This window comes from Somniosus microcephalus, unplaced genomic scaffold (genome assembly GCF_052327205.1).
Source record: "Somniosus microcephalus isolate GS21.2 unplaced genomic scaffold, FLI_Smic_1.0 unresolved_chr4, whole genome shotgun sequence".
In the NCBI taxonomy this organism is placed as follows: Eukaryota; Metazoa; Chordata; class Chondrichthyes; order Squaliformes; family Somniosidae; genus Somniosus; species Somniosus microcephalus.
This window is the reverse complement of record NW_028225182.1, coordinates 43,454,509-43,481,432: the sequence shown is the minus strand read 5'-3', so window position 1 is coordinate 43,481,432 and position 26,924 is coordinate 43,454,509. Positions and strand designations below refer to the sequence as shown.

Genomic DNA, 26,924 nt, shown 5'->3' with positions numbered 1-26,924 from the left:
ACTCCCAGGGCAGGTACAGCACGGGTTAGATACAGAGTAAAGCTCCCTGTACACTGTCCCATCAAACACCCCCAGGGCAGGTACAGCACGGGTTAGATACAGAGTAAAGCTCCCTAATCACTGTCCCATCAAACACTCCCAGGGCAGGTACAGCACGGGTTAGATACAGAGTAAAGCTCCCTAATCACTGTCCCATCAAACACTCCCAGGGCAGGTACAGCATGGGTTAGATGCAGAGTAAAGCTCCCTCTACACTGTCCCATCAAACACTCCCAGGGCAGGTACAGCACGGGTTAGATACAGAGTAAAGCTCCCTCTACACTGTCCCATCAAACACTCCCAGGGCCGGTACAGCACGGGTTAGATACAGAGTAAAGCTCCCTCTACACTGTCCCATCAAACACTCCCAGGGCAGGTACAGCACGGGTTAGATACAGAGTAAAGCTCCCTCTACACTCTCCCATCAAACACTCCCAGGGCAGGTACAGCACGGGTTAGATACCGAGTAAAACTCCCCCTACACTGTCCCATCAAGCACTGCCAGGGCAGGTACAGCACGGGTTAAATACAGAGTAAAGCTCCCTCTACACTGTCCCATCAAACACTCCCAGGGCAGGTACAGCACGGGTTAGATACAGAGTAAAGCTCCCTCTACACTATCCCATCAAACACTCCCAGGGCAGGTACAGCACGGGTTAGATGCAGAGTAAAGCTCCCTCTACACTGTCCCATCAAACACTCCCAGGGCAGGTACAGCATGGGTTAGATACAGAGTAAAGCTCCTTCTACACTGTCCCATCAAACACTCCCCGGGCTGGTACAGCACGGGTTAGATACAGAGTAAAGCTCCCTCTACACTGCCCCATCAAACACTCCCAGGGCAGGAACAGCACAAGTTAGATATAGAGTAAAGCTCCCTCTACACTGTCCCATCAAACACTCCCAGGGCAGGTACAGCATGGGTTAGATACAGAGTAAAGCTCCCTCTACACTGTCCCATCAAACACTCCCAGGGCAGGTACAGCACGGGTTAGATACAGATTAAAGCTCCCTCTACACTGTCCCCATCAAACTCTCCCAGGGCAGGTGCAGCACGGGTTAGATACAGAGTAAAGCTCCCTCTACACTGTCCCATCAAACACTCCCAGGGCAGGTAGAGCAGCGGTTAGATACAGAGTAAAGCTCCCTCTACACTGTCCCATCAAACACTCCCAGGGTAGGTACAGCACGGGTTAGATACAGAGTAAAGTTTCCTCTACACTGTCCCATCAAACACTCCCAGGGCAGGTACAGCACGGGTTAGATACAGAGTAAAGCTCCCTCTACACTGTCCCATCAAACACTCCCAGGGTAGGTACAGCACGGGTTAGATACAGAGTAAAGTTTCCTCTACACTGTCCCAACACGCACATCGGAAAGTTGCACTCTCCAAGTCTGTGATCTTTCTTCCATTGGTCGAATATCACAGGTTGGGACTGTGTCATTTTCCACTAGTTATGTGCCAAGTATGGGTGCAGTGAATAATTTAACCCCTTAACACCAACATGTTTCCGTCCAGCTGCTGCTGATTGTGAAGTCGGCTGGAAGTCCCCAGACTCCTTTCAATGCTCCTCATTATTTGAGTTTTATTCACTCATTTTAAATGGGTTAAACTCCTCTGTGGAAATAGCCGAGAGAGGAATATCATACCAGTGCGCTCAACATCTCCAAAGTTAATTCCTACCCTATTGTTATTGCCCATCTCTAACAGCATAGTCAAGCACCAAGTGTGGTGCTGGAGTTACGCATAGGCCCAGACTAAGTAGAGGAGGGACTGGAGTCACATGTAGGCCCAGACTGGGCAGGGTAGGACTGGAGTCACGTGTAGGCCCAGACTGAGTAGGGGTGGGACTGGAGTCACGTGTAGGCCCAGACTGAGTAGAGGAGGGACTGGAGTCACGTGTAGGTCCAGACTGAGTAGAGGAGGGACTGGAGTCACGTGTAGGCCCAGACTGAGAAGAGGAGGGACTGGAGTCACGTGTAGGCCCAGACTGGGTAGAGGAGGGACTGGAGTCACGTGTAGGCCCAGACTGAGTAGAGGAGGGACTGGAGTCACGTGTAGGCCCAGACTGAGTAGAGGTGGGACTGGAGTCACGTGTAGGCCCAGACTGAGAAGAGGAGGGACTGGAGTCACGTGTAGGCCCAGACTGGGTAGGGGTGGGACTGGAGTCACGTGTAGGCCCAGACTGAGAAGAGGAGGGACTGGAGTCACGTGTAGGCCCAGACTGAGTAGAGGTGGGACTGGAGTCACGTGTAGGCCCAGACTGAGTAGAGGTGGGACTGGAGTCACGTGTAGGCCCAGACTGAGTAGAGGTGGGACTGGAGTCACGTGTAGGCCCAGACTGAGAAGAGGAGGGACTGGAGTCACGTGTAGGCCCAGACTGAGTAGAGGTGGGACTGGAGTCACGTGTAGGCCCAGACTGAGAAGAGGAGGGACTGGAGTCACGTGTAGGCCCAGACTGAGTAGAGGTGGGACTGGAGTCACGTGTAGGCCCAGACTGAGTAGAGGTGGGACTGGAGTCACGTGTAGGCCCAGACTGAGTAGAGGTGGGACTGGAGTCACGTGTAGGCCCAGACTGAGAAGAGGAGGGACTGGAGTCACGTGTAGGCCCAGACTGAGTAGAGGTGGGACTGGAGTCACGTGTAGGCCCAGACTGAGTAGAGGTGGGACTGGAGTCACGTGTAGGCCCAGACTGAGTAGAGGTGGGACTGGAGTCACGTGTAGGCCCAGACTGAGTAGAGGTGGGACTGGAGTCACGTGTAGGCCCGGACTGGGTAGAGGTGGGACTGGAGTCACGTGTAGGCCCAGACTGAGTAGAGGTGGGACTGGAGTCACGTGTAGGCCCAGACTGAGTAGAGGTGGGACTGGAGTCACGTGTAGGCCCAGACTGAGTAGGGGTGGGACTGGAGTCACGTGTAGGCCCAGACTGAGTAGGGGTGGGACTGGAGTCACGTGTAGGCCCAGACTGAGTAGGGGTGGGACTGGAGTCACGTGTAGGCCCAGACTGAGTAGGGGTGGGACTGGAGTCACGTGTAGGCCCAGACTGAGTAGGGGTGGGACTGGAGTCACGTGTAGGCCCAGACTGAGTAGAGGAGGGACTGGAGTCACGTGTAGGCCCAGACTGAGTAGAGGAGGGACTGGAGTCACGTGTAGGCCCAGACTGTGTAGAGGTGGGACTGGAGTCACGTGTAGGCCCAGACTGAGTAGAGGAGGGACTGGAGTCACGTGTAGGTCCAGACTGAGTAGAGGTGGGACTGGAGTCACGTGTAGGCCCAGACTGAGTAGAGGAGGGACTGGAGTCACGTGTAGGCCCAGACTGAGTAGAGGTGGGACTGGAGTCACGTGTAGGCCCAGACTGAGTAGAGGTGGGACTGGAGTCACGTGTAGGCCCAGACTGAGTAGAGGAGGGACTGGAGTCACGTGTAGGCCCAGATCGGGTTGGGGTTGGACTGGAGTCACGTGTAGGCCCAGACTGAGTAGAGGAGGGACTGGAGTCACGTGTAGGCCCAGACTGAGTAGAGGTGGGACTGGAGTCACGTGTAGGCCCAGACTGAGTAGAGGAGGGACTGGAGTCACGTGTAGGCCCAGACTGAGTAGAGGTGGGACTGGAGTCACGTGTAGGCCCAGACTGAGTAGAGGTGGGACTGGAGTCACGTGTAGGCCCAGACTGAGTAGAGGAGGGACTGGAGTCAAGTGTAGGCCCAGACTGTGTAGAGGAGGGACTGGAGTCAAGTGTAGGCCCAGACTGGGCAGGGTAGGACTGGAGTCACGTGTAGGCCCAGACTGGGTAGAGGTGTGACTGGAGTCACGTGTAGGCCCAGACTGAGTAGAGGAGGGACTGGAGTCAAGTGTAGGCCCAGACTGGGCAGGGTAGGACTGGAGTCACGTGTAGGCCCAGACTGAGTAGAGGTGGGACTGGAGTCACGTGTAGGCCCAGACTGAGTAGGGGTGGGACTGGAGTCACGTGTAGGCCCAGACTAAGTAGAGGTGGGACTGGAGTCACGTGTAGGTCCAGACTGAGTAGAGGAGGGACTGGAGTCACGTGTAGGCCCAGACTGGGTAGAGGAGGGACTGGAGTCACGTGTAGGCCCAGACTGAGTAGAGGAGGGACTGGAGTCACGTGTAGGCCCAGACTGAGTAGAGGTGGGACTGGAGTCACGTGTAGGCCCAGACTGAGTAGAGGTGGGACTGGAGTCACGTGTAGGCCCAGACTGAGTAGAGGTGGGACTGGAGTCACGTGTAGGCCCAGACTGAGTAGAGGAGGGACTGGAGTCACGTGTAGGCCCAGACTGAGTAGAGGTGGGACTGGAGTCACGTGTAGGCCCAGACTGAGTAGAGGTGGGACTGGAGTCACGTGTAGGTCCAGACTGAGTAGAGGTGGGACTGGAGTCACGTGTAGGCCCAGACTGAGTAGAGGTTGGACTGGAGTCACATGTAGGCCCAGACTGAGTAGAGGTGGGACTGGAGTCACGTGTAGGCCCAGACTGAGTAGAGGTGGGACTGGAGTCACGTGTAGGCCCAGACTGAGTAGAGGAGGGACTGGAGTCACGTGTAGGCCCAGACTGAGTAGAGGTGGGACTGGAGTCACGTGTAGGCCCAGACTGAGTAGAGGTGGGACTGGAGTCACGTGTAGGCCCAGACTGAGTAGAGGTGGGACTGGAGTCACGTGTAGGTCCAGACTGAGTAGAGGAGGGACTGGAGTCACGTGTAGGCCCAGACTGAGTAGAGGAGGGACTGGAGTCACGTGTAGGCCCAGACTGAGTAGAGGAGGGACTGGAGTCACGTGTAGGCCCAGACTGAGTAGAGGAGGGACTGGAGTCACTTGTAGGCCCGGACTGGGTAGGGTAGGACTGGAGTCACGTGTAGGCCCAGACTGAGTAGGGTAGGACTGGAGTCACGTGTAGGCCCAGACTGAGTAGGGTAGGACTGGAGTCACGTGTAGGCCCAGACTGAGAAGGGGTGTGACTGGAGTCACGTGTAGGCCCAGACTGAGAAGGGGTGTGACTGGAGTCACGTGTAGGCCCAGACTGAGAAGGGGTGTGACTGGAGTCACGTGTAGGCCCAGACTGAGAAGGGGTGTGACTGGAGTCACATGTAGGCCCAGACTGTGAAGGGGTGAGGCTGGGGTCATGTGTAGGCCCAGATTGAGTAAGGACTGCAGGTTCCCTTCCTGGAAGAACATTAGTGAACCAGTTGGGTTTTTACCAACAATCCAGCAACTTTCATGGCCATTTTGCCTCTGTTGCCAGTCCACAAATTTCCAGATTTATTGAATTTACTATTACAACTCGTTGTTTTAACGGAATAGGTTAGAGAGGACCAGGAGTACTCTCAAGATAGGTAAGGCCAGATCTAGGCTAGGTGTCAGGCGATGGTTCTTTTCCCAGAGAATGGCGGCCCTCTGGAACAGGCTGCCAGCTCGCGTGGTGGATGCTGGTTTACTGAATTCCTTCAAGTGAGAGCTGGACCTGTTGCTGGCTGGAGCGGAGATCGCCCCGTCCGAAAGGTGGGTACCTGGTATCATTAATCAGGGTCAGAGTGATCTCCTGGACTAATTTCGATCACCTAAGGGGGTCGGAGAGGAATTTTCCAGATTTTTTCCCCCCTAAATAGCCCTGGTTCTTTATCGGGTTCTTCACCTCTCCCGGGAGATCGCATAGCTACCAGGTGGGTGGAGGTATCTGGCATCACAGTTGTGTGAGACAACAACAACAACTTGTATTTGTATAGCGCCTTCAACAAAGTAAGACATCCCAAGGTGCTTCACAGGCGCATAATCCGACAAAAATCAACCAAGAGCCACATAAGGAGGTATTGGGGCAGGTGACCAAACACTTGGTCAAAGAGGTTGGTTTTAAGAAGCGTCTTAAAGGAGGAGAGAGAGGTAGTGAGGCGGAGAGGTTGGAGGAGGGAATACTAGAGCTTGGGGCCCAGGCAGCTGAAGGCACGGCCGCCAATTGTTGGGCTAAGGGAGTGGGAGATGCACAAGAGGCCAGAATTGGAGGAGCGCAGAGTTCACGGAGGGTTGGAGAAGGTTACAGAGATAGAGACAGGGGGGGGCGAGGCCATGGAGGGATTTGAAAGCGGGGATGAGAATTTTTAATTTGAGGCGTTGCTGGACCAAGAGCCAATGTAGGTCAGCGAGCACAGTGGGCGATGGGCGAACGGGACTTGGTGCGAGTTAGGATACGGACGACAGAGGTTTGAACGAGCTCAAGTTGATGGAGGGTCCCAATAGGTCTTTTCCAATCCATCAGTTTTCATATGCTTGTATGTAACTCCCCATAAATCCCACTTCCCCGCTCCCTCCCCATAGCCCTGCATCAATCCAAAACTAATCCCATTGCCCCGCTCTCTCTCCATAACTCACAACCAGTGGATTACTAGTCTTGTACTGTGACCATTTAACTGCCACATGCTCTGGAGTGTGATCGGAATCAGAGAAACCTCTCAGGAGAGCTGGGGAGACAGTTATTTATCTTCTCTACTATTGCTCTGAGAGCTTGTACAGTCGTCTCAACCCGGAGATTTATTACTGGCTGTAAATTGCCCTCGCTACCTGTATCCATTCATCTTCTCCTCAATTTTCTTCTCAACTAAGCATGAATTGAATATGGAAGAGCTTGTTATATTTTTCGTTGAAATGGCAGGTTCCCCGAGTCCCCTGTGCCACATGTGAATTTATCTTCACGTTCAATGACCTAGTTCTCAATAAGTTTTGTGGCTGCGGTTTATAGGCTCCTCTTGCACATTGGGCCACGGTTTGCCTTGATCTCAGTCACGTCTCCTTAAACATTTCTTTTGAAAGTACTGAACCTACCCAAACATCAACACTTTGTTTTCTCTTATCAATGCCAACGCAACTGTGACTGAGAGATGGTCTTTCATAATCCATCCTGTTCTTGGCTGCGCCTAAGGAGATGGGCTGAATAGAGGTAGACGAGAGGTAGAGTCACTCTCTGAGGCTCCTCGGGGTTTCTCCTGCCATAACTTCAATGGAAACCCAGTTAACACGGGCTTCTACTAAAGTAATGGCTCACACAGTGACAAACCATCTCAAATAGTGTGTGACCATCTCAAACAGTGCGAGACCATCTCAAACGGTGCGAGACCATCTCAAACGGTGCGAGACCATCTCAAACGGTGCGAGACCATCTCAAACGGTGCGAGACCATCTCAAACGGTGCGAGACCATCTCAAACGGTGTGAGACCATCTCAAACAGCGTGTGACCATCTCAAACAGTGTGTGTGACCATCTCGAACTACGTAAGATCATGTTAGTGTGAGACCATCTCAAACAGCATGTGACCATCTCAAACAGTGACAGACCATCTCAAACAGTGACAGACTATCTCAAACAGTGTGAGACCATCTCAAACATGTGTGTGAGACCATCTCAATCAGTGTAAGACCATGTCAGTGTGAGACCATCTCAAACAGCGTGTGACCATCTCAAACATGTGTGTGACCATTTCGAGGAGGTCATCCTGTCTCGAGGAGTTAATCTCACCTGAAGGAGATTCTCTAACCTGTTGGAGATAGTCTCAATCTCAAGGAGACAGTCTTGCTTAGCATAGATAGTGTCACTGAAAGAAGTAGTCTCACCTCAAGGAGATAGTCTCACCTCAAGGAGTTGGTTTCATCTCAAGGAGATAGTCTCAGCTCAAGGAGATAGTCTCATCTCAAGGAGATAGTCTCACCTCAAGGAGTTGGCCTCACCTCAAGGGGATAGTCTCACCTCAAGGAGACAGTCTCACCTCAAGGAGATAGTCTCACCTCAAGGAGTTGGTCTCACCTCAAGAAGATAGTCTCACCTCAAGGAGATAGTCTCACCTCAAGGAGATAGTCTCACCTCAAGGAGATAGTCTCACCTCAAGGAGATGGCCTCACCTCAAGGAGATGGTCTCACCTCAAGGAGATGGCCTCACCTCAAGGAGATGGTCTCACCTCAAGGAGATGGTCTCACCTTAAGTAGGTAGTCTCGCACTCCTTTGTCTTTGAACCAGTCACTGAGTCCTGGGACCTTCACCTTTTTCCATTGATAATGTTACTAGGAGTCTGTTGTCCCGCTGACTACTGGTTTGCACTACAATTTAACCACCATTTGATCGTTGTGCGGGGGGCTTCCCATGACTTGACAACTATGTTGAGCTGGCAGTATAACTTAGGTCTGTCAGTTCCACTGTACCTTAAACAGGGAGTGCCCCCACCCAGTATCCGAATTGGAACTGCACCTGTAAAGCCGGTCCAGAGGATGTGCTCGTTTTATCTGTACGACAACATCTGCACTGAAAGATTAATGATCTCTGCACATTTACCCAGTCATAATTAAAGCCAATTACCAGGAACGATCGGGGTCAGTACATACATTACAGTACAGGAAGCTATAACAGGAGCCTGAGGTTATCAAGCTAGATTCTCAAAACAAAAGTATGTATTTCAAACTTATGTGGGCCAAAGTCTTATTTGTGAAATGTTCCGCTCTCTGTTCTATGGGCCATATGTTTTATATGAGAGAGAGAGAAAGTGAGAGAACGATAGAGGGAGAGAGACACACAGAGATATATAGAGAGACAGAAAGCGAGAGAAAGAGAGACAGAGTTAGAGAGGCCTTAAGAGACAGAAAAAGAGAGATAAAGAAAGAGAGACAGAGAGAGACATGGACAGAGAGAGGCCGACAGAGAGAGAGAGTGATAGAGAGTGAGGCAGAGACAGAGACAGATAGATAGAGAGAGTTAGAGTCAGACAGAGAGAGAGAAAGTGAGACTAAGAGAGAAAGGCCAAGCGAGAGAGATAGAGACAGAGAAAGAGAGACAGACAGAAAGAGAGAAAGTGAGACTAAGAGAGAAAGGCCAAGCGAGAGGGAGAGAGACAGAGAAAGAGAGACAGACAGAAAGAGACAGAAAGGGAGAGAGTTGAAAATCTACCTCATAGAACGAGAGCCCAGGACTGGAGAACATCTGGCCAGTACCAAAAATAATGCCACACCACTCACTCAATCACACACTTCCTGAAATATATGTGTTTATGAGATGCACACTATGTATTTGTAGGTGGATCTGGAAAATTCAGGGCAGCAAAACTGTACGCTCTTAACTAAAACAGAGCCCTTCTATGTTGTAATCTGAGTCCCTCAATAATCAGGACAACCTTGGGGTGCAAAATCACTGCAAATGAAATGGCTTCACTCAACAAGGAGGCTGCAGGTCCACTGTAAAGAGGGGGCATTGATTTTCAACCCCATTGCTTGACGTTAACGGGGGGGGGGAATGGAGGGGAATGGGGGGGGGGTAGTGGCCTCAAAATGGGGTCAGTAGCCTTCCTGCCTTGTTTCAGGAGGTAAGCCCCTTTTAATGTGGAAATCGGGGACCTGTGACGTAAATAGGGCCCCAATCGCCACTTTAGGTGGAAACTGGTCAGAGCCTAGGCCGAGCTCACTCCGACCAGTTCCACGGCCGTTGGAACCGAAAAGACCTGGCCAAAAGTAAGTCTTGAATTATTTTTGCAGCCCCCACCCACCTTTCATGATCGTGGCTTCCCCACCCCCACCCCACAAGTTACCTCACTGGAGGCCGCCCAGGCCTGATCTTGAGGCCTCCATCTGGAGGCGAGTGAGGCGTCCCGCAGATCACCTGCCAGGTTTAAAGGAGGCTTCAACAGGGCGGGTGGGTCACTTCGACCGCCACCACCCCCCCCCCCCCCACCACCACCCACCCACCCCAGTCGCTCGGCCAAAAGTCAAAGCCCACCTGGTGGAGTGAGTCTCCCTGGGGGAGGAGGAGGTTGGCCGCCTCAGTCCCACTTCACTGTGGAACCGCTTGGGGCCTTGATGTCCAACCTACACGCCAATGCCAAACCAAAGCCCCCCCTCGCCACCTTTGTTGAGCGTGTCGTGTGAATGGTCCCGTGGATGTATCCACGGAGCATATTGCCAACGTGCCACCAGGCATTAAACTGGTGTTGCCCATTGGTAAAATTGCCCCAGTTTTAATTTGCATTGAAAATCTACCCCAATGTTTCTCCACTTTTCTGGGTTATGTGGTCGAAACCATATAGAAGGACGCGCTGGAAAGATTAGATGAAGTATTACATTATACGGAATTTACAGAGCAGAAACAGGCCATTCGACCCAGCTGGTCCATGGGCCACATGAGCCGCCTCCCACCCTACTTCATCTCACCTTATCAGCATAACCTTCGATTCCTTCCCCCCCCTCTCATGTACCTATCTAGCTAGTCGCCTCACCTACTCCACGTGGCAGCGAGTTCCACATCGGACTCTCGGGGAATCGCGGGATATGGGGAGCAGGCGGGAGAAGCGGAGTGGAGGTCGAAGGTCAGCCGTGACCTTACTGAATGGCTCGAGGGGCCGAACGGCCGTCTCCTGCTCCTGATTCTTACGTTCTCACCGCTCTAAGTAGGGGGTGGGAGGAGGCTGGTGTGGAGCAGAAACACAGGCAAAGACCAGTTGGGCTGGTTTCTGTGCTGGTTGTATTCGATGAGACTCTCTAAAAATCATTAAAGGAAAAAAAACTTTAAAAAAATCCCCATGTCCTCCGATGATCCTAATCATAGAATCAGGGAATGATACAGTACAGAAGGAGGCCAATGAAGCTCAGCGTAAGCTCAAGGAACAGCACCTCATCTTTCAATTCGGCACTTTACAACCTTCTGGACTCAACATAGAGTTCAACAATTTCAGACCATAACCTCGGCCCCTATCATTTTTTTTTCCTCTCTCGCGTGGCAGCTGTCAATCACTCTGCCAGTGCCATTTACACTTCATCTAGGGTCACCTTTTGTTTCTTAACTTGTCCCGTTACCATCTCCTTTTGCCTCGCACCAGCATCCCTTCTGTCTCTTAATCTCTCCTGCCTTCCAGCCTATCACAGCCCTTCCCTTTTGTTCTGTCCTCCCCTCCCCCCTCTCCCTGCCCCGACACTTGCTTAAAAACCCGTTCCATCTCCAGCTTTTTCCAGTTCTGACGAAGGGTCGCCGACCTGAAACGTTAACTCTGTTTCTCTCTCCACAGATGCTGCCTGACCTGCTGAGTATTTCCAGCATTTTCTGTTTTTATTTCAGATTTCCAGCATCCGCAGTATTTTGCTTTTGTACAGAAGTAGGCCATTCGGCCCATCGTGCCTGGTAGAGCTATCCAATTAATCCCTCTCCCCTGCTCTTTCCCCAGAGCCCTGTAATTTTTTTTTTTCCTTCCAATTCCCTTTTGGAAGTTACTATTGAATCTGCTTCCGCCGCCCTTTCAGGCAGCGCATTCCAGATCACAACAACTCGCTGCATTAAAAAAGTTTCCTCATGTCGCCTCTGGTTCTTTTGTCCATCACCTTAAATCTGTGTCCTCCGGTTATCGACCCTTCTGCCAGTGGAAACAGTTTCTCCTTATTTACTCTATCTAAATCCTTCATGATTCTTGGCCGTCTCTGCTCTAAGGAGAACAACCCTAGGCTTCTCCAGTCTCTCCACGTAACTGAATCCCTCATCCCTGGTACCATTCTAGTAAATCTCTTCTGCACCCTCTCCAAGGCCTTGACATTTCATTGAAACTTCTAAAATTCTAACAGGACTAGACAGACTAGATGCAGGAAGGATGTTCCCGATGGCCGGGGAGTCCAGAACCAGGGGTCACAGTCTAAGGATAACGGGTCAGCCATTTAGGACTGAGATGAGGAGGAATTTCTTCACCCAGAGAGTGGTGAACCTGTGGAATTCTCTGCCACAGAGGGCGGTGGAGGCCACTTCATTAAATATATTCAAAAATGAGTTGGATATATTTCTTAAGGCTAAAGGGATCAAGGGATATGGGGAGAAGGCAGGGACAGGGCACTGGATTTGGATGATCAGCCATGATCTCACTGAATGGCGAAGCAGGCTCGAGGGGCCGAATGGCCTACTCCTGCTCCTATCTTCTATGTTTCTATGTTTGACATCCTTCCTAAAGTGTAAATTAAAGCATAAACTATCACCCCTGTGCTCGCTGACCTACACTGACTCCTGATCCAGCAACGGCTCGGTTTTAAAATTCTCATCCTTGTTTTCAAATCACTCCATGGTCTCGCCCCCCTCCCCATCTCTGCAATCTTCTCCAGCCCTGCCACCCTCCGAGATATCTGTGGTGCTCCAATTCTGGCCTCTCGAGCATCCCCGAATTTAATCGCTCCACCATTGGCGGCCGTGCCTTCTGTTGCCTGGGTCCTAAGCTCTGGAATTATCTCCCTAAACCTCTCCGCCTCTCTTTCCTCCTTTAAGAAAGAAAGACTTACATTTATATAGCGCCTTTCACAACCACCGGACATCTCAAAGCCAATGAAGTACTTTTTGAAGTGAAGTCACTGTTGTAATGTGGGAAACGCAGCAGCCAATTTGCGCACAGCAAGCTCCCACAAATAGCAATGTGATAATAACCAGATCATCTGTTTTTATTATGTTGATTGAGGGCTAAATATTGGCCAGGACACCGGGGATAAATCCCCTGCTTTTCTTCGATATAGTGCCATGGGATCTTTTACATCTACCTGAGGGGGCAGACGGGGTCTCGGTTTAACGTCTCATCCGAAAGACGGCACCTCCGACAGCGCAGCACTGGGAGCGTCAGCCTAGATTTTTGTGGAGCGGAACTTGAACCCACAACCTTCTGACTCGGAGGCGAGTGTGCTACCAACGGAGCCACAGCTCCTTAAAAGCTACCTCTTTGACCATCTGCCCTAATATCCCCTTATGTGGCTCGGTGTCAAAGTTTAGCTTGATAATCGCTCCGGCAGACACGCCTTGGGGCGTTTTACTACCTTAATGGCGCTGTTCATGCTGAATAACCCGCGCGGAGCCCTGAAACCGCTCCCCCCATCCGCCCGTGTCGCCTACCAGAGTTGCATTGGTGGAGGTTCCTGGCCACCCATTTGAGAAGTGGCTCCATGGTGCAGCCGCAGATCCAGGGGTTGCCCGCCAAGCGGACGGAGACGGCGGCGGGGAGGCCCTCCAGCAGCTCCTGGCTGATGAAGGTGAGGCCATTGTAGCTCAGGTCGAGGTACTGGAGGTGGGGCAGGCCGGCCAGGGCTTGGGGGGCGATGGCAGCCAGCCCGGGGTTGTGGCTGAGGATCAGCTTGGCCAGGTGGTGGGCGGGCCGCAGCAGGTCGGGTGTCACCCGGGTCAGGTTGTTGTAGCTCAGGTCCAGGTGGAGCAGTTTCTTGAGGGGCAGGAAGAGGCCGCTGGGCAGGTCGGTGAGCGAGTTGTTGCGCAGGTCCAACACCACCAGCTCCGTGTAGCAGGAGAAGTAGCCGGCGGGCAGGGCGAGCACCTTGTTGTGTGCGAGGCTGAGGTTGGTGATGTCCATGGGCAGACCAGACGGCGCCGCGACCAGGTCCTTCTCGCTGCAGTCCAACGCCTTGTTCCAACAAGTACAGGGTGCTGGACAGCTCCTCGCCAATCCCCGAGCTACAAGCATCAGAAGCAAAGAGCTGGCGTACATAATCCTGGCCTGTGTACGATTTTCCTTGGGTTGTTTTGTTTCCCCCAACCCTACCTTCCCCTCTCTTCCTCCTCCGCAGAAGGTCCCAAGGCAGCGGCTAGCCCTTCTTCTCGTCTGCCTTGCAAAGTAAGCTTCTTTCTCTTCTCAGGCTCCCATGGGCTCTGTCAAGGAAGAAGCACATTGAGAGAATAAAACGAGGAGGGCGACAAGTCAAAAAAACGATACATGCAATGGGTTAGCAACGCTAGAGCCACCAACAAGATGTAGACATTGCAAGTACAGACACCAAACGATTCAGATCAGGTTCAGTCGTTGCATATATTGTGTGTGTGTGCAATGAATAAGATGCATGGCTTACCGAAGCTGCTGCTATAGATAGACCAGGACAAAGGCGCTTCTCCCTCTCATGCTCCCAGGTTGAAATCATTCACAGGATAGGACCTCCTCCCATTTAGCAAATGTGTCTCCGCCCAGTCCACCGACCTCCGAGTCCCTTTGCAATGAGATCTGTTAGAAGGGAGAGGGAGATAGACACACACACACAGACAGACAGAGAGAGAGAGAGACAAACCAGGGTCTTCACGTGTTCACAATGAAATTAAACTGATTTCTTTCCCTATAGGGCCTAGAGCATCCGATGACGTGATGCTGTCGCTTAGCGACTGTCTCCACATATACCAAACCATCGCATCAAGGCACAGGGAGGTTTTCAGACCACAGCATTCGCCAAGTAACTCAGTGACACAGAGTGGGTATTCCAAACTCCCACTCTCATGGCAATAAACAAAAGGGAGAGAGGGAGGGCGGGGACGTTTCCCCCAACTAATCGTAGATTGTCCCTCTGTGACAATTTAATTCTTCCCAAAGAGTTTGAATGAAAAGCACCAATCGCCCGGTTCCTTCATCATGGCTGGGTCAAAACCCAGGAACTCCCTCCCTAACAGGGCCGTCACCGCGCGGACTGCAGCGGTTCGAGAAGGCGGCTCACCGCCACCTTCTCCAGGGGCAACTAGGGTCGGGCAATAAATGCCGGCCGTGCCAACGACGCCAGCATCCCGGGAACAATTCCGTAAACCCGATTTTTCTACTGACTCCCCATTTCCCAATAGTTCCTCGTTTTATTCCGGCGCTCCTACTTTTTCAAGCTCCGTGGCCTAGAAATTCGTGGCGCTAAAGGGCGGTCAATGGAGCTGAACATCGGGCGCTGCGTATAACGGGCGGCCCGTCCGATTCCGCCCGAGGCGAATTTCGAGCCCTTTATTTCCTTCTTCGTCTCCAAACAAAGGGGGAGGATTTACGTGTAATGGAATCACAAACAGGTTTCAAAAGAACAGATTGAGGCCTGCGCACTGGTCACAGTTAATGAGCCCACTGTTGTTTTAAACTTGCGCCTTATTTGCCACCCGACTAACCAACCCTTTGAAACCTGCTGACTGCTGAGCCGCAGACACAAACGATTGCTCGGGCAATCTGTCAGCGAGAGAGAGAGAGAGAGAGAAAGGACCACAAGGAAGATTCAGGATCATCCCATTTAATGGGATTGTGCCAGGGGCAGCACAGTACCGAACAAGGCACTGTGAGGGAGACAGAGAGAGAGAGAAGTAGACAGATACATAGATATATAAATACACAGTGAGTCACATAGTCATTTATATATAGATACAGACAGGCAGGCAGACAGAGAGACAGTCAGGCAGAGCGATAGACAGTTATACATAGATACAGGCGGGCAGAGAGACAGACAGACAGATCGATAGATATATAGATAAACAGTCAGACATTTATACATAGATGCAGGCAGACACAGACAGACAGACAGGCAGGCAGAGAGCTAGACAGACAGATTGATAGAAAGATATATAGATAGACAGACAGACATTTATACACAGATGCAGGCACACAGACAGACAGAGAGACAGGCAGGCAGAGAGACAGACAGATAGATAGATAGAGAGATATATAGATAGACAGACAGACATGTACACATAGATACAGGCAGGCAAGCAGACAGAGAGACAGATAGATAGATAGTGACTGACAACCAAAAACTCCCATTCCTACTGGGGGAGGAGAGAAGCTGTGTAACACTGGCGGCACACTATGTTACAGCTTGCCATGAACAGAGGGACAACCAGTAAACTAAGACAAGAGTATATATAAACAAGGCGAATGTATATTTATAAACTCAGGGATATACCTGTTTATACACTGTATGAATGGAACCGCGTTTATGTGTTCAACCATAAATGTATTTTGATGCTTTGGCAACATAAGATGTACCTTATCATGCCAATAAAGCGATTTGTATTGTATTGTAAGGTTCACAAATTCTACAGATTCCCCCAAACCAAGAAGAGAAGAGATTTTGGACTGTTTAAACGAATATTGGGCCAAAAGGGGCTTAAAGTTAAAACCCCAGGATTTTGGTCAATTTTAAAAGAGACATGTCCAGGCCTGTGGAAGGCTGCGACAAAAGGAGTTGGGATGGGCCCCTGTAAGACAAACAGTTTGAGTATTGGCAAAGGCCAGATTGTCTGGGAATGTTCTGGACCGTCTCAGTCATTCCACATAAAGACAATAGGCCCACGGAAGGACAGTTCCCGCCAAAACTACAGAGCCATCAAGAACATGAATAATACAGTACATGCCACTGATCAACAAAAGGGACCCTGGCCCCAGCAGTCGAAGACAATCGAACAGCAGTTTAAACCACTCAGAGAGGCATCCAAAACCACTTCACACACTTAAGCCAATTTCGTAGCAATCTCGAAACTAGTTAAAAATCAATTAAAAAATAGATAGGACCAAGTCGAAACTCGAAAAGAATTAAAAAACTATTAAAGTTAACGAGCCCGCCAAAATTAACAATCAGCCAGAGAAGGTTTGGCCAGCAGATAAGCAAAGCCTCAAACAGTATAATTGAAGCTTGCTTTTACACAGAAACGGTCAGAGAGTCATTCGGACAGTCAGTGAATTTGAAGGTACAGTTCATACAGACAGAGGCACAGCTCATTTGAAAGACACATCTGCCTCGGGACAATCAATCGACGAAAGGACAACAGAAGGAGAACGAAAGGAATCACGGCAACCAAGGGCCCCAAGAAACAAACAACCAACAATATTACCAACAACGAGGTAATATTGGGCCACCGCGACCAACAAGAAACCAACCTGGAAGCAACCGAAGATTTGCAAGTTTGTTTCCACTCTACAAGCTATCCTGACTTACCCCTGGGTAAGATTTAATGCAAAAGACTCTAAAACCTATACCTAACCAAAGGAAATTGGGTACTTACCCGATAGATCCAATATGCACCCGACCGCATCAGCGGACACGCAAAGACTGAAAACCCAACGCAGGTGAAGTCTTCCACCACGTCCGGGGTACGGCAGGCCCCAACCGCCACACAAAGAGAACCCCGAAATCGCGAACCTCTACAACTGTCAAGAAAGTCGTTTGGTGAGCATTTCCCTGGTCCTCTGGAATCCAACCTAGTTAGTGTAGTGTGATTGGGAGGGGTGAAGTATTTGGTCTATTGTCATTCTCCCTCACATATTCCGAAGTGCTCCCCCTTTTAGAGTGATAAGAATATTGTGTTGTGTATATTTTCCTGTCTCAATAAAAATCCAAGTATTTTTCACCAACTCAGTTGTCTGTTGCAATTTAATTACAATCCCCAAATAAGTCCAAAGTCTAGAATCAAGGGAGTGGGAGCGATTCGAACCGCTCAGGGAGTCAGGGGCAAAGCTGACCACACACACCACCCCTTACAGAGAGATAGATAGATAGAAAGACAGACATAGTTACAGAGAGGCAGGCAAACAGACAGAGAGATAGATAGATAGATAGATAGATAGATAGACAGATAGATAGATAGATAGATAGATAGACAGACATTTATACATAGATATAGACAGGCAGACAGACAGACAGCGATAGACAGACAGACAGATTTATAGATAATAAGCTAGAGACACTGTCAGAATATTATTTCATGACTGACAGTATGCCCGGGTTGTGGAACAAACACATATTTTCTCACACACAAACCTTTTGCACATTCAGTAAAAGGTCAGGCACAGCGAGTGATCAGCAGCAAGTCCTATTGATCAAGTTAGAAACAAGCTTGTTGCTAAAATGTCTGAATCATTGTCAACATTATTGTGGTTACTACAAGCACTTGTTAGAGATAAGCACATCGATGCTATTATGATGGGGATATATATATAGATAGATAGATAGATGGACGGATGGACGACCCCAGTGACAGTCAGTATACCCCAGTGACAGTCAGTGAACGCCAGTGAGAGTCACTGTAATCCAGTGAGATTCATGTGTATGCCAGTGAGAGTAAGTGTACCCCAGTATGAGTCAGTGTACTCCAGTGAGAGTCAGCGTACCCCAGTAAAAATCAGTGTACTCCAGTGACAGACAATGTACGCCAGTGATAGTGTACTCCAGTGAGAGTCAGTGTACCCCAATGACAGGCAGTGTACCTCAGTGAGAGTCAGTGTACCCCAATGACAGGCAGTGTACCTCAGTGAGAGCCAGTATGCCCCAGTGACAGGCAGTGTACCTCAGTGAGAGCCAGTATGCCCCAGTGAGAGTCAGGGTACTCCAGTGAGAGTCAGTGTACTTTCGAGAGAGTCAATGTACCCCAGTGAGAGTCAGTGTATTCCAGTGTGAGTCAGTGTACCCCAGTGAGAGTCAGTATACCCCAGTGAGAGTCAGTATACCCCAGTGAGAATCAGTGTACCCCAGTGAGAGTCAGTATACCCCAGTGAGAGTCAGTATATCCCAGTGAGAGTCAGTGTACCCCAGTGAGAGTCAGTATACCCCAGTGAGAGTCAGTATACCCCAGTGAGAGTCAGTGTACCCCAGTGAGAGTCAGTATGCCCCAGTGAGAGTCAGCGTACCCCAGTGAGAGTCAGTGTACCCCAGTGAGAGTCAGTATACCCCAGTGAGAGTCAGTATACCCCAGTGAGAGTCAGTGTACCCCAGTGAGAGTCAGTGTACCCCAGTGAGAGTCAGTATACCCCAGTGAGAGTCAGTGTGCCCCAGTGAGAGTCAGTATACCCCAGTGAGAGTCAGTATACCCCAGTGAGAGTCAGTGTACACCAGTGAGAGTCAGTATGCCCCAGTGAGAGTCAGTGTACCCCAGTGAGAGTCAGTATACCCCAGTGAGAGTCAGTATACCCCAGTGAGAGTCAGTGTACCCCAGTGAGAGTCAGTGTACCCCAGTGAGAGTCAGTATACCCCAGTGAGAGTCAGTGTACCCCAGTGAGAGTCAGTATACCCCAGTGAGAGTCAGTATACCCCAGTGAGAGTCAGTGTACACCAGTGAGAGTCAGTATACCCCAGTGAGAGTCAGTGTACTCCAGTGAGAGTCAGTATACCCCAGTGAGAGTCAGTATACCCCAGTGAGAGTCAGTATGCCCCAGTGAGAGTCAGTGTACTCCAGTGAGAGTCAGTATACCCCAGTGAGAGTCAGTGTACACCAGTGAGAGTCAGTATACCCCAGTGAGAGTCAGTATACCCCAGTGAGAGTCAGTGTACCCCAGTGAGAGTCAGTATGCCCCAGTGAGAGTCAGTATACCCCAGTGAGAGTCAGTGTACCCCAGTGAGCGTCAGTATGCCCCAGTGAGAGTCAGTATACCCCAGTGAGAGTCAGTATACCCCAGTGAGAGTCAGTGTGCCCCAGTGAGAGTCAGTATGCCCCAGTGAGAGTCAGTGTACCCCAGTGAGAGGATGTGTACCTCAGTGAGAGCCAGTATGCCCCAGTGAGAGTCAATGTACTCCAGTGAGAGTCAGTGTACCTTTGAGAGAGTCAGTGTACCCCAGTGAGTGTCAGTATGCCCCAGTGAGAGTCAGTATACCCCAGTGAGAGTCAGTATACCCCAGTGAGAGTCAGTGTGCCCCAGTGAGAGTCAGTATGCCCCAGTGAGAGTCAGTGTACCCCAGTGAGAGGATGTGTACCTCAGTGAGAGCCAGTATGCCCCAGTGAGAGTCAATGTACTCCAGTGAGAGTCAGTGTACCTTTGAGAGAGTCAGTGTACCCCAGTGAGTGTCAGTATGCCCCAGTGAGAGTCAGTATGCCCCAGCGAGAGTCAGTGTACCCCAATGAGCGTCAGTGTACTACAGTGAGAGTCAGTGTACTCCAGTGAGAGTCAGTGTACCCCAGTGAGAGTCAGTGTACTCCAGTTAGAGTCTGTGTACTCCAGTGAGAGTCAGGGTATCTCAGTGACAGTCACTGTACTCTAGTGAGAGTCAGTGTACCCCAGTGAGAGTCAGTGTACTCCAGTGAGAGTCAGTGTACTCCAGTGTGAGTCAGTGTACCCCAGTGAGAGTCAGTGTACCCCAGTGACAGACAGTGTACCCCAGTGACAGTCAGACTATCTCAGTGAGGGTCAGTGTACTCCAGTGAGAGTCAGTGTACCCCAGTGACAGTCAGAATATCTCAGTGAGGGTCAGTGTACTCCAGTAAGAGTCAGTTTACCCCAGTGAGAGTCAGTGTACTCCAGTGAGAGTCACTGTACCCCAGTGAGAGTCAGTGTACCCCAGTGAGAGTCAGTGTACCCCAGTGGGAGTCACTGTACTCCAGTGAGAGTCAGTGTACTCCAGTGAGAGTCAGTATACCCCAGTGTGAGTCTGTGTACCCCAGTGAGAGTCAGTGTACTCCAGCGTGAGTCAATGTATGCCAGCGAGAGTCAGTGTACCCCAGTGTGAGTCAGTATACCCCAGTGTGAGTCAGTGTACTCCAGCGAGAGTCAGTCTACCCCAGTGAGAGTCAGTGTACCCCAGTGAGAGTCAGTGTACTCCAGTGAGAGTCAGTGTACCCCAGTGAGAGTCAGTTTTACCCCATTGACAGACAGTGTACCCCAGTGACAGTCAGAGTATCTCAGTGAGGGTCAATGTACTCCAGTGAGAGTCAGTGTACCCCAGTGACAGTCAGAATATCTCAGTGAGGGTCAGTGTACTCCAGTGAGAGTCAGTTTACCCCAGTGAGAGTCAGTGTACTCCAATGAGTGTTCGTGTACCCCAGTGAGAGTCAATGTACTCCAGTGTGAGTCAGTTTACCACAGTGAGAGTCAGTGTACCCCAGTGAGATTCAATGTACCCCAGTGAGAGTCAGTGTACTCCAATGAGTGTCCGTGTACCCCAGTGAGAGTCAATGTACTCCAGTGTGAGTCAGTGTACCCCAGTGAGATTCAATGTACCCCAGTGAGAGTCAATGTACCCCAGTGAGAGTCAGTATACCCCAGTGAGAGTCAGTATACCCCAGTGAGAGTCAGTGTACTCCAGTGAGAGTCAGTGTACCCCAGTGAGAGTCAGTGTACTCCAGTGAGTGTCAGTGTACCCCAGTGAGTGTCAGTGTACCCCAGTGAGAGTCAGTGTACTTCAGTGAATGTTAGTGTACCCCAGTGAGAGTCAGTGTACCCCAGTGAGAGTCAGTGTACTCCAGTGAGAGTCAGTGCATGCCAGTGCGAGTCAGTGTACTCCAGTAAGAGGGGCCGTGATTATGATGTAATTGGTGGGACAGTGATTATGATGTAATCTGTGGGACAATGATTATGATGTCATTGGTAGAGCAGTGATTATGATGTTATCGGTGGGACAGTGATTATGATGTCATTGATTATGATGTCATCTGTGGGACAGTGATTATGATGTAATCCGTGATTATGGTGTCATCGGTGTGGACAGTGTTTATGATGTCATCGTTTTGGACAGTGTTTATGATGGCATTGGTGGGACAGTGATTCTGATGTCATCGGTTTGGACAGAGATTATGATGTCATCGGTTTGGACAGTGTTTATGATGTCATCAGTTTGGACAGTGTTTATGATGTCATCGGTTTGGACAGTGAATATGATGTCATTGGTGGGACAGTGATTATGATGTCATCGGTATGTAGCTGGAGTGCAATGATGGAGGTGATGTCACAGTGACGGGCTCTGACTGATGGCCCCTACTGTATAGTGTTCCTGTCTGGGCGAGTGAGCTTTATTAGGATCATGGTATGTTGCCCAGTCTTGTTCTGCAGGTTTCCTGGTTCTCTGCTCTGCAAACTGACAATGCTCTTCCTGAGAGAATGTTAACCACAGGAGAGATGATCCCTGTTTACATCCTCCTAGGGTTAATCTGCATTGAACACAGTCCAGCAGGTGAGTGTCCTGATTGGATGGGATCAGGGGTGCATGGGGTGATCAATATTTTGAAATAGTGTGGAGTGCATCCATGCACACAGACGCGCACGCGCGCACGCAAACAGACTTGAATTTCTATAGTGTCGTTCAGGTCCTCAGGACGTCCCAAAGTGATTTGCAGCCAATGAAGTCATTTTGAAGTGTAGTCACTGTTGTAATGTAGGAAACGTGGCAGCCAATTTGTGCACAGCAAGCTCTCACGAACAGCAATGTGATAATGACCAGATAATCTGTTTATGTGATGTTGATTGAGTGATAAATATTGGCCCAGGACAGCAGGGATAACTCCCCTGCTCTTCTTCGAAATAGTGGCCGTGTGATCTTTTATGTCCACACGTCTCATCCGAAAGACGGCACCTCCGACAGTGCAGCTCTCCCTCAGTACTGGCACTGGGAGTGTCAGCGACTTGAACCAACCACCTTCCGACTCAGATCTGAGTGTGCTACCCACTGATCCACAGCTGGCACTGTGCGGTAGGTGTAAGAACATAGGAACAGGAGGAGGCCATTTAGCCCATCGAGCCTGTTCTGCCATTCAAGGGGATCATGGCTGATCTGTGACCGAGAATCATAGAATCCTAGAATGGTGACAGCATGGAAGAAGGCCATTCGGCCCATCGAGTCCATGCTGGCTCTCTGCAAGAACACCTCAGCTAGTCCCACTCCCCCGCCCTTTCCCCATAACCCTGGAAATTCCTTTCGTTCAGATACTTATCCAACTCCCTTTTGAAAGCCGTGATTGAGTCTGCCTCCACCACCCTTTCAGGCAGTGCATTCCAGATTCTAACCACTCGCTGAGTAAAAAGTTTTTTCTTACGTTGCCTTTGGATCTTTTGCCAATCACCTTAAATCTGTGTCCTCTGGTTCTCGACCCTTCCGCCAATGGGAACAGTTTCTATCTACTCTGTCCAGACCCCTCATGATTTTGAACACCTCTATCAAATCTCCTCTCAACCTTCTCCGCTCCAAGGAGAACAACCCCAGCTTCTCCAGTCTATCCATGTAACTGAAGTCCCTCATCCCTGGAACCATTCTTGTAAATCTTTTCTGCACCCTCTCTGAGGCCTTCACATCCTTCCTAAAGTGCGGTGCCCAGAATTGGACACAATACTCCAGTTGGGGCCGAACCAGTGTTTTATACAGGTTCATCATAACTTCCACACTTTTGTACTCAATGCCTCTATTTATGAAGCCCAGGATCCCATAAGCCTTTTAAAATGTTTTCTCAACCTGCCCTGTCACCTTCAATGATTTGTGCACATATACCCCCGGGTCTGTCTCTCTGTTTGTGCACCCCCTTTTGAATTGTACCCTTTAGTTTATATTTCCTCTCCTCATTCTTCCTACAAAAATGTATCACTTCACACTTTTCTGCGTTAAATTTCACCTGCCACGTGTCCGCCCATTCCACCAGGCTGTCTATGTCCTCTTGAAGCCTATCACTCTCCTCCTCACTGTTCACTATACTTCCAAGTTTTGTGTCATCTGCAAATTTTGAAATTGTGCCCTGTACAGCCACGTCCAAGTCATTAATATATATCAAGAAAAGATCTAACTCCCTATACCCGCCTTTGCCCCATATCCCTTAATTCCTTCGGTTAACAAAAATCTGTCAATCTCAGATTTAAATTAACTAGCTGTGTAACTCAGCCCTACACCAAGCAGACTCAACAGAAGGTCCTGCCCCTGTTAATGAAGACAGTGCCTCTTTAATTACAGCACTCCTTCTATTTATGTCACCCGAAGCGATTCCCCAGCGCAGCGCCTTTGAAGGCAAAGGTAGCCCACCCGTGGAGACCGCAGGACAGCGATTAGGCATCAATTATTGAAGCTTTATTTACAGAAAGGTTTAAAGAAAGTGAAGGGGCGCTCTTCTATTATGCACGACTCTGGCTGTTTGGCCAACCCTTTATCTGGCTTAGGAGCACTCAGCAGTTACTTAGGGAGCGGTGCACAGTCGGAGGTGCCATCTGTCGGATGAGACGTTAAACCGAGGCCCCACCTGCCCTCTCGGCTGGGCGTAAAAGATCCCACAGCCACTATTGGAAACAGAGCAGGGGAGTTCTCCTCTGGGGTCCTGCGACAATATTTATAAGAACATAAGAAATAGGAGCAGGAATAGGCCACTTGGCCCCTTGAGCCTGCTCCGCCATTCAATGAGATCATGGCTGATCTTGGGCTCAAAGCCACTTCCCTGGCCGCTCCCCATAACCCTTCTGATGTGCCTCAATAATTCCGAGACTCGAAGTTAGCAGAACAAAAACAAGGCTTTTATTAACTTAGAAAGTAACACGTAAGAGAGAGAGATGTCTTCCTTCTGGAGACTGAGGCCAGACTGAAGCTAGCTTACAAACGGGGCCAGGTATGGGCGGAGCCCTACACACAGCACATTCCAGCACATTCCAGTATACAATACAGCACATTCCAGTACACAATACAATGAGGTCTGGGGGAAGGGAAATGACACTGAAACCGATCTCAGTCACAGGCAGTGGTGAATGGAATATTTCATCACATTCACCCCTTCTATAGATTTAGTCTGTTCGGGGGTTTGATAGTCCTCTGCGACCGACGTGGCTGTTGCGGTGCCGCGGGTGTCGGCTGGGTGTCCCCGGTAGCCTCCTGGGTCTCTGCCGGGGGTGCCGCCAGGGTTGTTGGAGGGGTAGTTGGTGGGGGTGCCGTTGGTCGGTGTTCTTCCGGGGGTGATGAAAGAGTAGTGGGTGGGTAAGAGTTGCTGTGATCGTCGTTGCCGCCATTGCCGTGGTTGTTGTCGATGCCGGCTGGGGCGACGTCTTTTATGGACACGGTGTCCTCCCTTCCGTCGGCGTGCCAGACATATGCGTATTGGGGGTTGGCGTGAAGTAGGTGTACTGGCTCCACGAGAGGGTCCGTCTTGTGGCCCCTCACATGCCTTCGCACGAGTACCGGACCTGGGGTGGAGAGCCATGACGGCATGGATACGCCTGAGGTGGATTTCCGGGGAAAGACAAACATTCGATCATGAGGCGTGGTATTAGTGGCCGTACACAATAGCGACCGTATCGAATGGAGCACATCCGAGAGGACTTCCTGCCAGCGGGAGATAGGGAGGCCCTTGGTCCTTAGAGCTAGAGTGACTGCTTTCCATACTGTCCCGTTCTCTCGCTCCACTTGGCTGTTACCCCGGGGGTTGTAGCTGGTGGTACGGCTCGTGGCGATCCCCTTGGACAGCATGTACTGGCGGAGCTCTTCACTCATGAAGGACGCCCCCCCTATCCGTATGGATGTAGCTCGGCATACCGAACAGGCAGAACAGGCTGTTGAGGCATTTAATGACCGTGGCGCTGGTCATGTCTGGGCAGGGGAAGGCGAATGGGAACCGGGAGTATTCGTCCACAATGTTCAGGAAGTAAACATTGCGGTCGACGGACGGGAGGGGGCCCTTGAAATCTAAGCTGAGCCGCTCAAAGGGCCGTGTAGCTTTGATTAAGTGGGCTCTATCTGGGCGGTAGAACCGAGGCTTGCACTCAGCGCAAGTGCGGCAGTTCCTGGTCAGGGACCGAACTTCCTCAATCGAGTAGGGTAAGTTACGGGACTTTATGAAGTGGAACAGCCGCGTGACCCCTGGGTGGCAGAGGTCGTCGTGGAGGGTCTGTAGCCGATCCCCGGTGGCGCTGGCACACATCCCTCGTGAGAGGGCGTCAGGGGATTCGTTAAGGGCCCCTGGCCGGTAAATGATGTCGTACTCGAAGGTGGAGAGCTCGATCCGCCACCTAAGAATCTTATCATTTTTAATCTTCCCCCTCTGTTTATTATTGAACATAAACGCTACCGACCGCTGATTGGTAAGTAGGGTGAAGCGTTTGCCGGCTAGGTAGTGGCGCCAGTGGCACACTGCCTCCACGATGGCTTGGGCCTCCTTTTCCACGGAGGAGTGTCTGATCTCGGACCCTTGGAGGGTCCTCGAGAAGAAAGCTACGGGCCGCCCCGCCTGGTTGAGGGTGGCCGCCAAGGCGAAGTCAGACGCATCACTTTCCACTTGAAATGGAGTGTTCTTGTCCACTGCCTGTAGCGTGGCCCGCTCAATATCCTGCTTAATGCTTTTGAAGGCGGCGTGGGCCTCAGCAGAGAGCGGGGAAGAGGATGCTTTCAAGAGGGGGCGGGCTTTGTCGGAGTAGTTGGGGACCCATTGGGAATAATAAGAAAATAACCCCAGGCACCTTTTCAGGGCTTTGGGAGTGTTGGGCAGGGGCAGCTCCCGTAGGGGGCGCAATCGGTCGGGGTCTGGCCCGATTTCCCCATTCTCCACCACGCTGCCTAGTATGCAGAGGCGCGTGGTGTTGTAAACGCACTTGTCCTCGTTGTAGGTGAGGTTGAGTTTTTGTGCGGTTTTCAGGAACCTCTCGAGGTTCGAGTCGTGATCCTGCTGGTTGTGACTGCAGATGGTGACGTTGTCGAGGTAGGGGAAGGTTGCCTGCAAGTGGTGGTCATCGACCATGCGGTCCATCTCCCTCTGGAAGACCGAGACCCCATTCGTCACCCCAAAGGGGACTCTGAGGAATTGGTAGAGGCGTCCGTTCGCCTCGAAGGCGGTGTACGGGCGGTCCTCTGGTCTGATAGGGAGCTGGTGGTACGCTGACTTGAGGTCGATGGTGGAGAACACCCGGTATTGGGCGATTTGGTTCACCATTTCTGATATGCGGGGTAGCGGGTAGGCGTCTAGTTGGGTGTACCTGTTGATCGTTTGACTATAGTCGATCACCATCCGTTTCTTCTTGCTACCCCTTACCACTACCACTTGGGCGCGCCACGGGCTGTTGCTGCGTTCAATAATGCGCTCTTTCAGGAGCCTGTCTACCTCGGTCGCGATAAACCGCCTGTCCTCCCAGCTGTACCTCCTGCTTTTGGTCGCTATTGGCCGGCAGTTAGGGGTAAGGTTCGCGAATAGCGAAGGCGGCTTTACCTTCAGGGTAGCCAGACCGCACACTGTGAGGGGCGGCTGGGACCCACCGTACTTGAGCATGATGCTTTGGTGGTTGCACTGGAAATCCAGGCCCAAGATCACGCTCGCACATAGGTTCTTCATGATTAATACTTTAAAATTATCATATACAGTTCCGTTAACGCACAATTGAACCGTGCAGTAACCCAGAATGGTCGATGTCTGGGTTTTATCAGCCATAGAGATGGTACCCTGAGTAGGGACCACCTTTAGG

The 26,924-nt window shown here is 50.8% G+C and overlaps 2 protein-coding genes across 3 annotated transcripts in view; one reads left to right on the top strand and one right to left on the bottom strand.

Annotated features, from left to right (window-relative positions):
* The window catches only part of LOC147090647 (leucine-rich repeat-containing protein 55-like), a 36,877-nt gene extending 22,228 nt beyond the window's left edge, over positions 1-14,649 (bottom strand). For both annotated transcript variants that reach the window (XM_085977411.1, XM_085977412.1), the window contains exons 1-2: positions 13,879-14,649; positions 12,917-13,681 (exon numbers count right to left, since the gene is read on the bottom strand). In XM_085977411.1, coding sequence (XP_085833537.1) covers positions 12,917-13,520 — 604 coding nt within the window. In that variant the 5' untranslated portion in view covers positions 13,521-13,681; positions 13,879-14,649. The remainder of the gene's footprint in view (positions 1-12,916; positions 13,682-13,878) is intronic.
* A 6,864-nt stretch (positions 14,650-21,513) lies between these two features.
* Positions 21,514-26,924, top strand: part of LOC147090646 (serine protease 55-like) — a 45,525-nt gene continuing 40,114 nt past the window's right edge. The window contains exon 1 of the mRNA XM_085977140.1: positions 21,514-21,687. Coding sequence (XP_085833266.1) covers positions 21,543-21,687 — 145 coding nt within the window. The 5' untranslated portion in view covers positions 21,514-21,542. The remainder of the gene's footprint in view (positions 21,688-26,924) is intronic.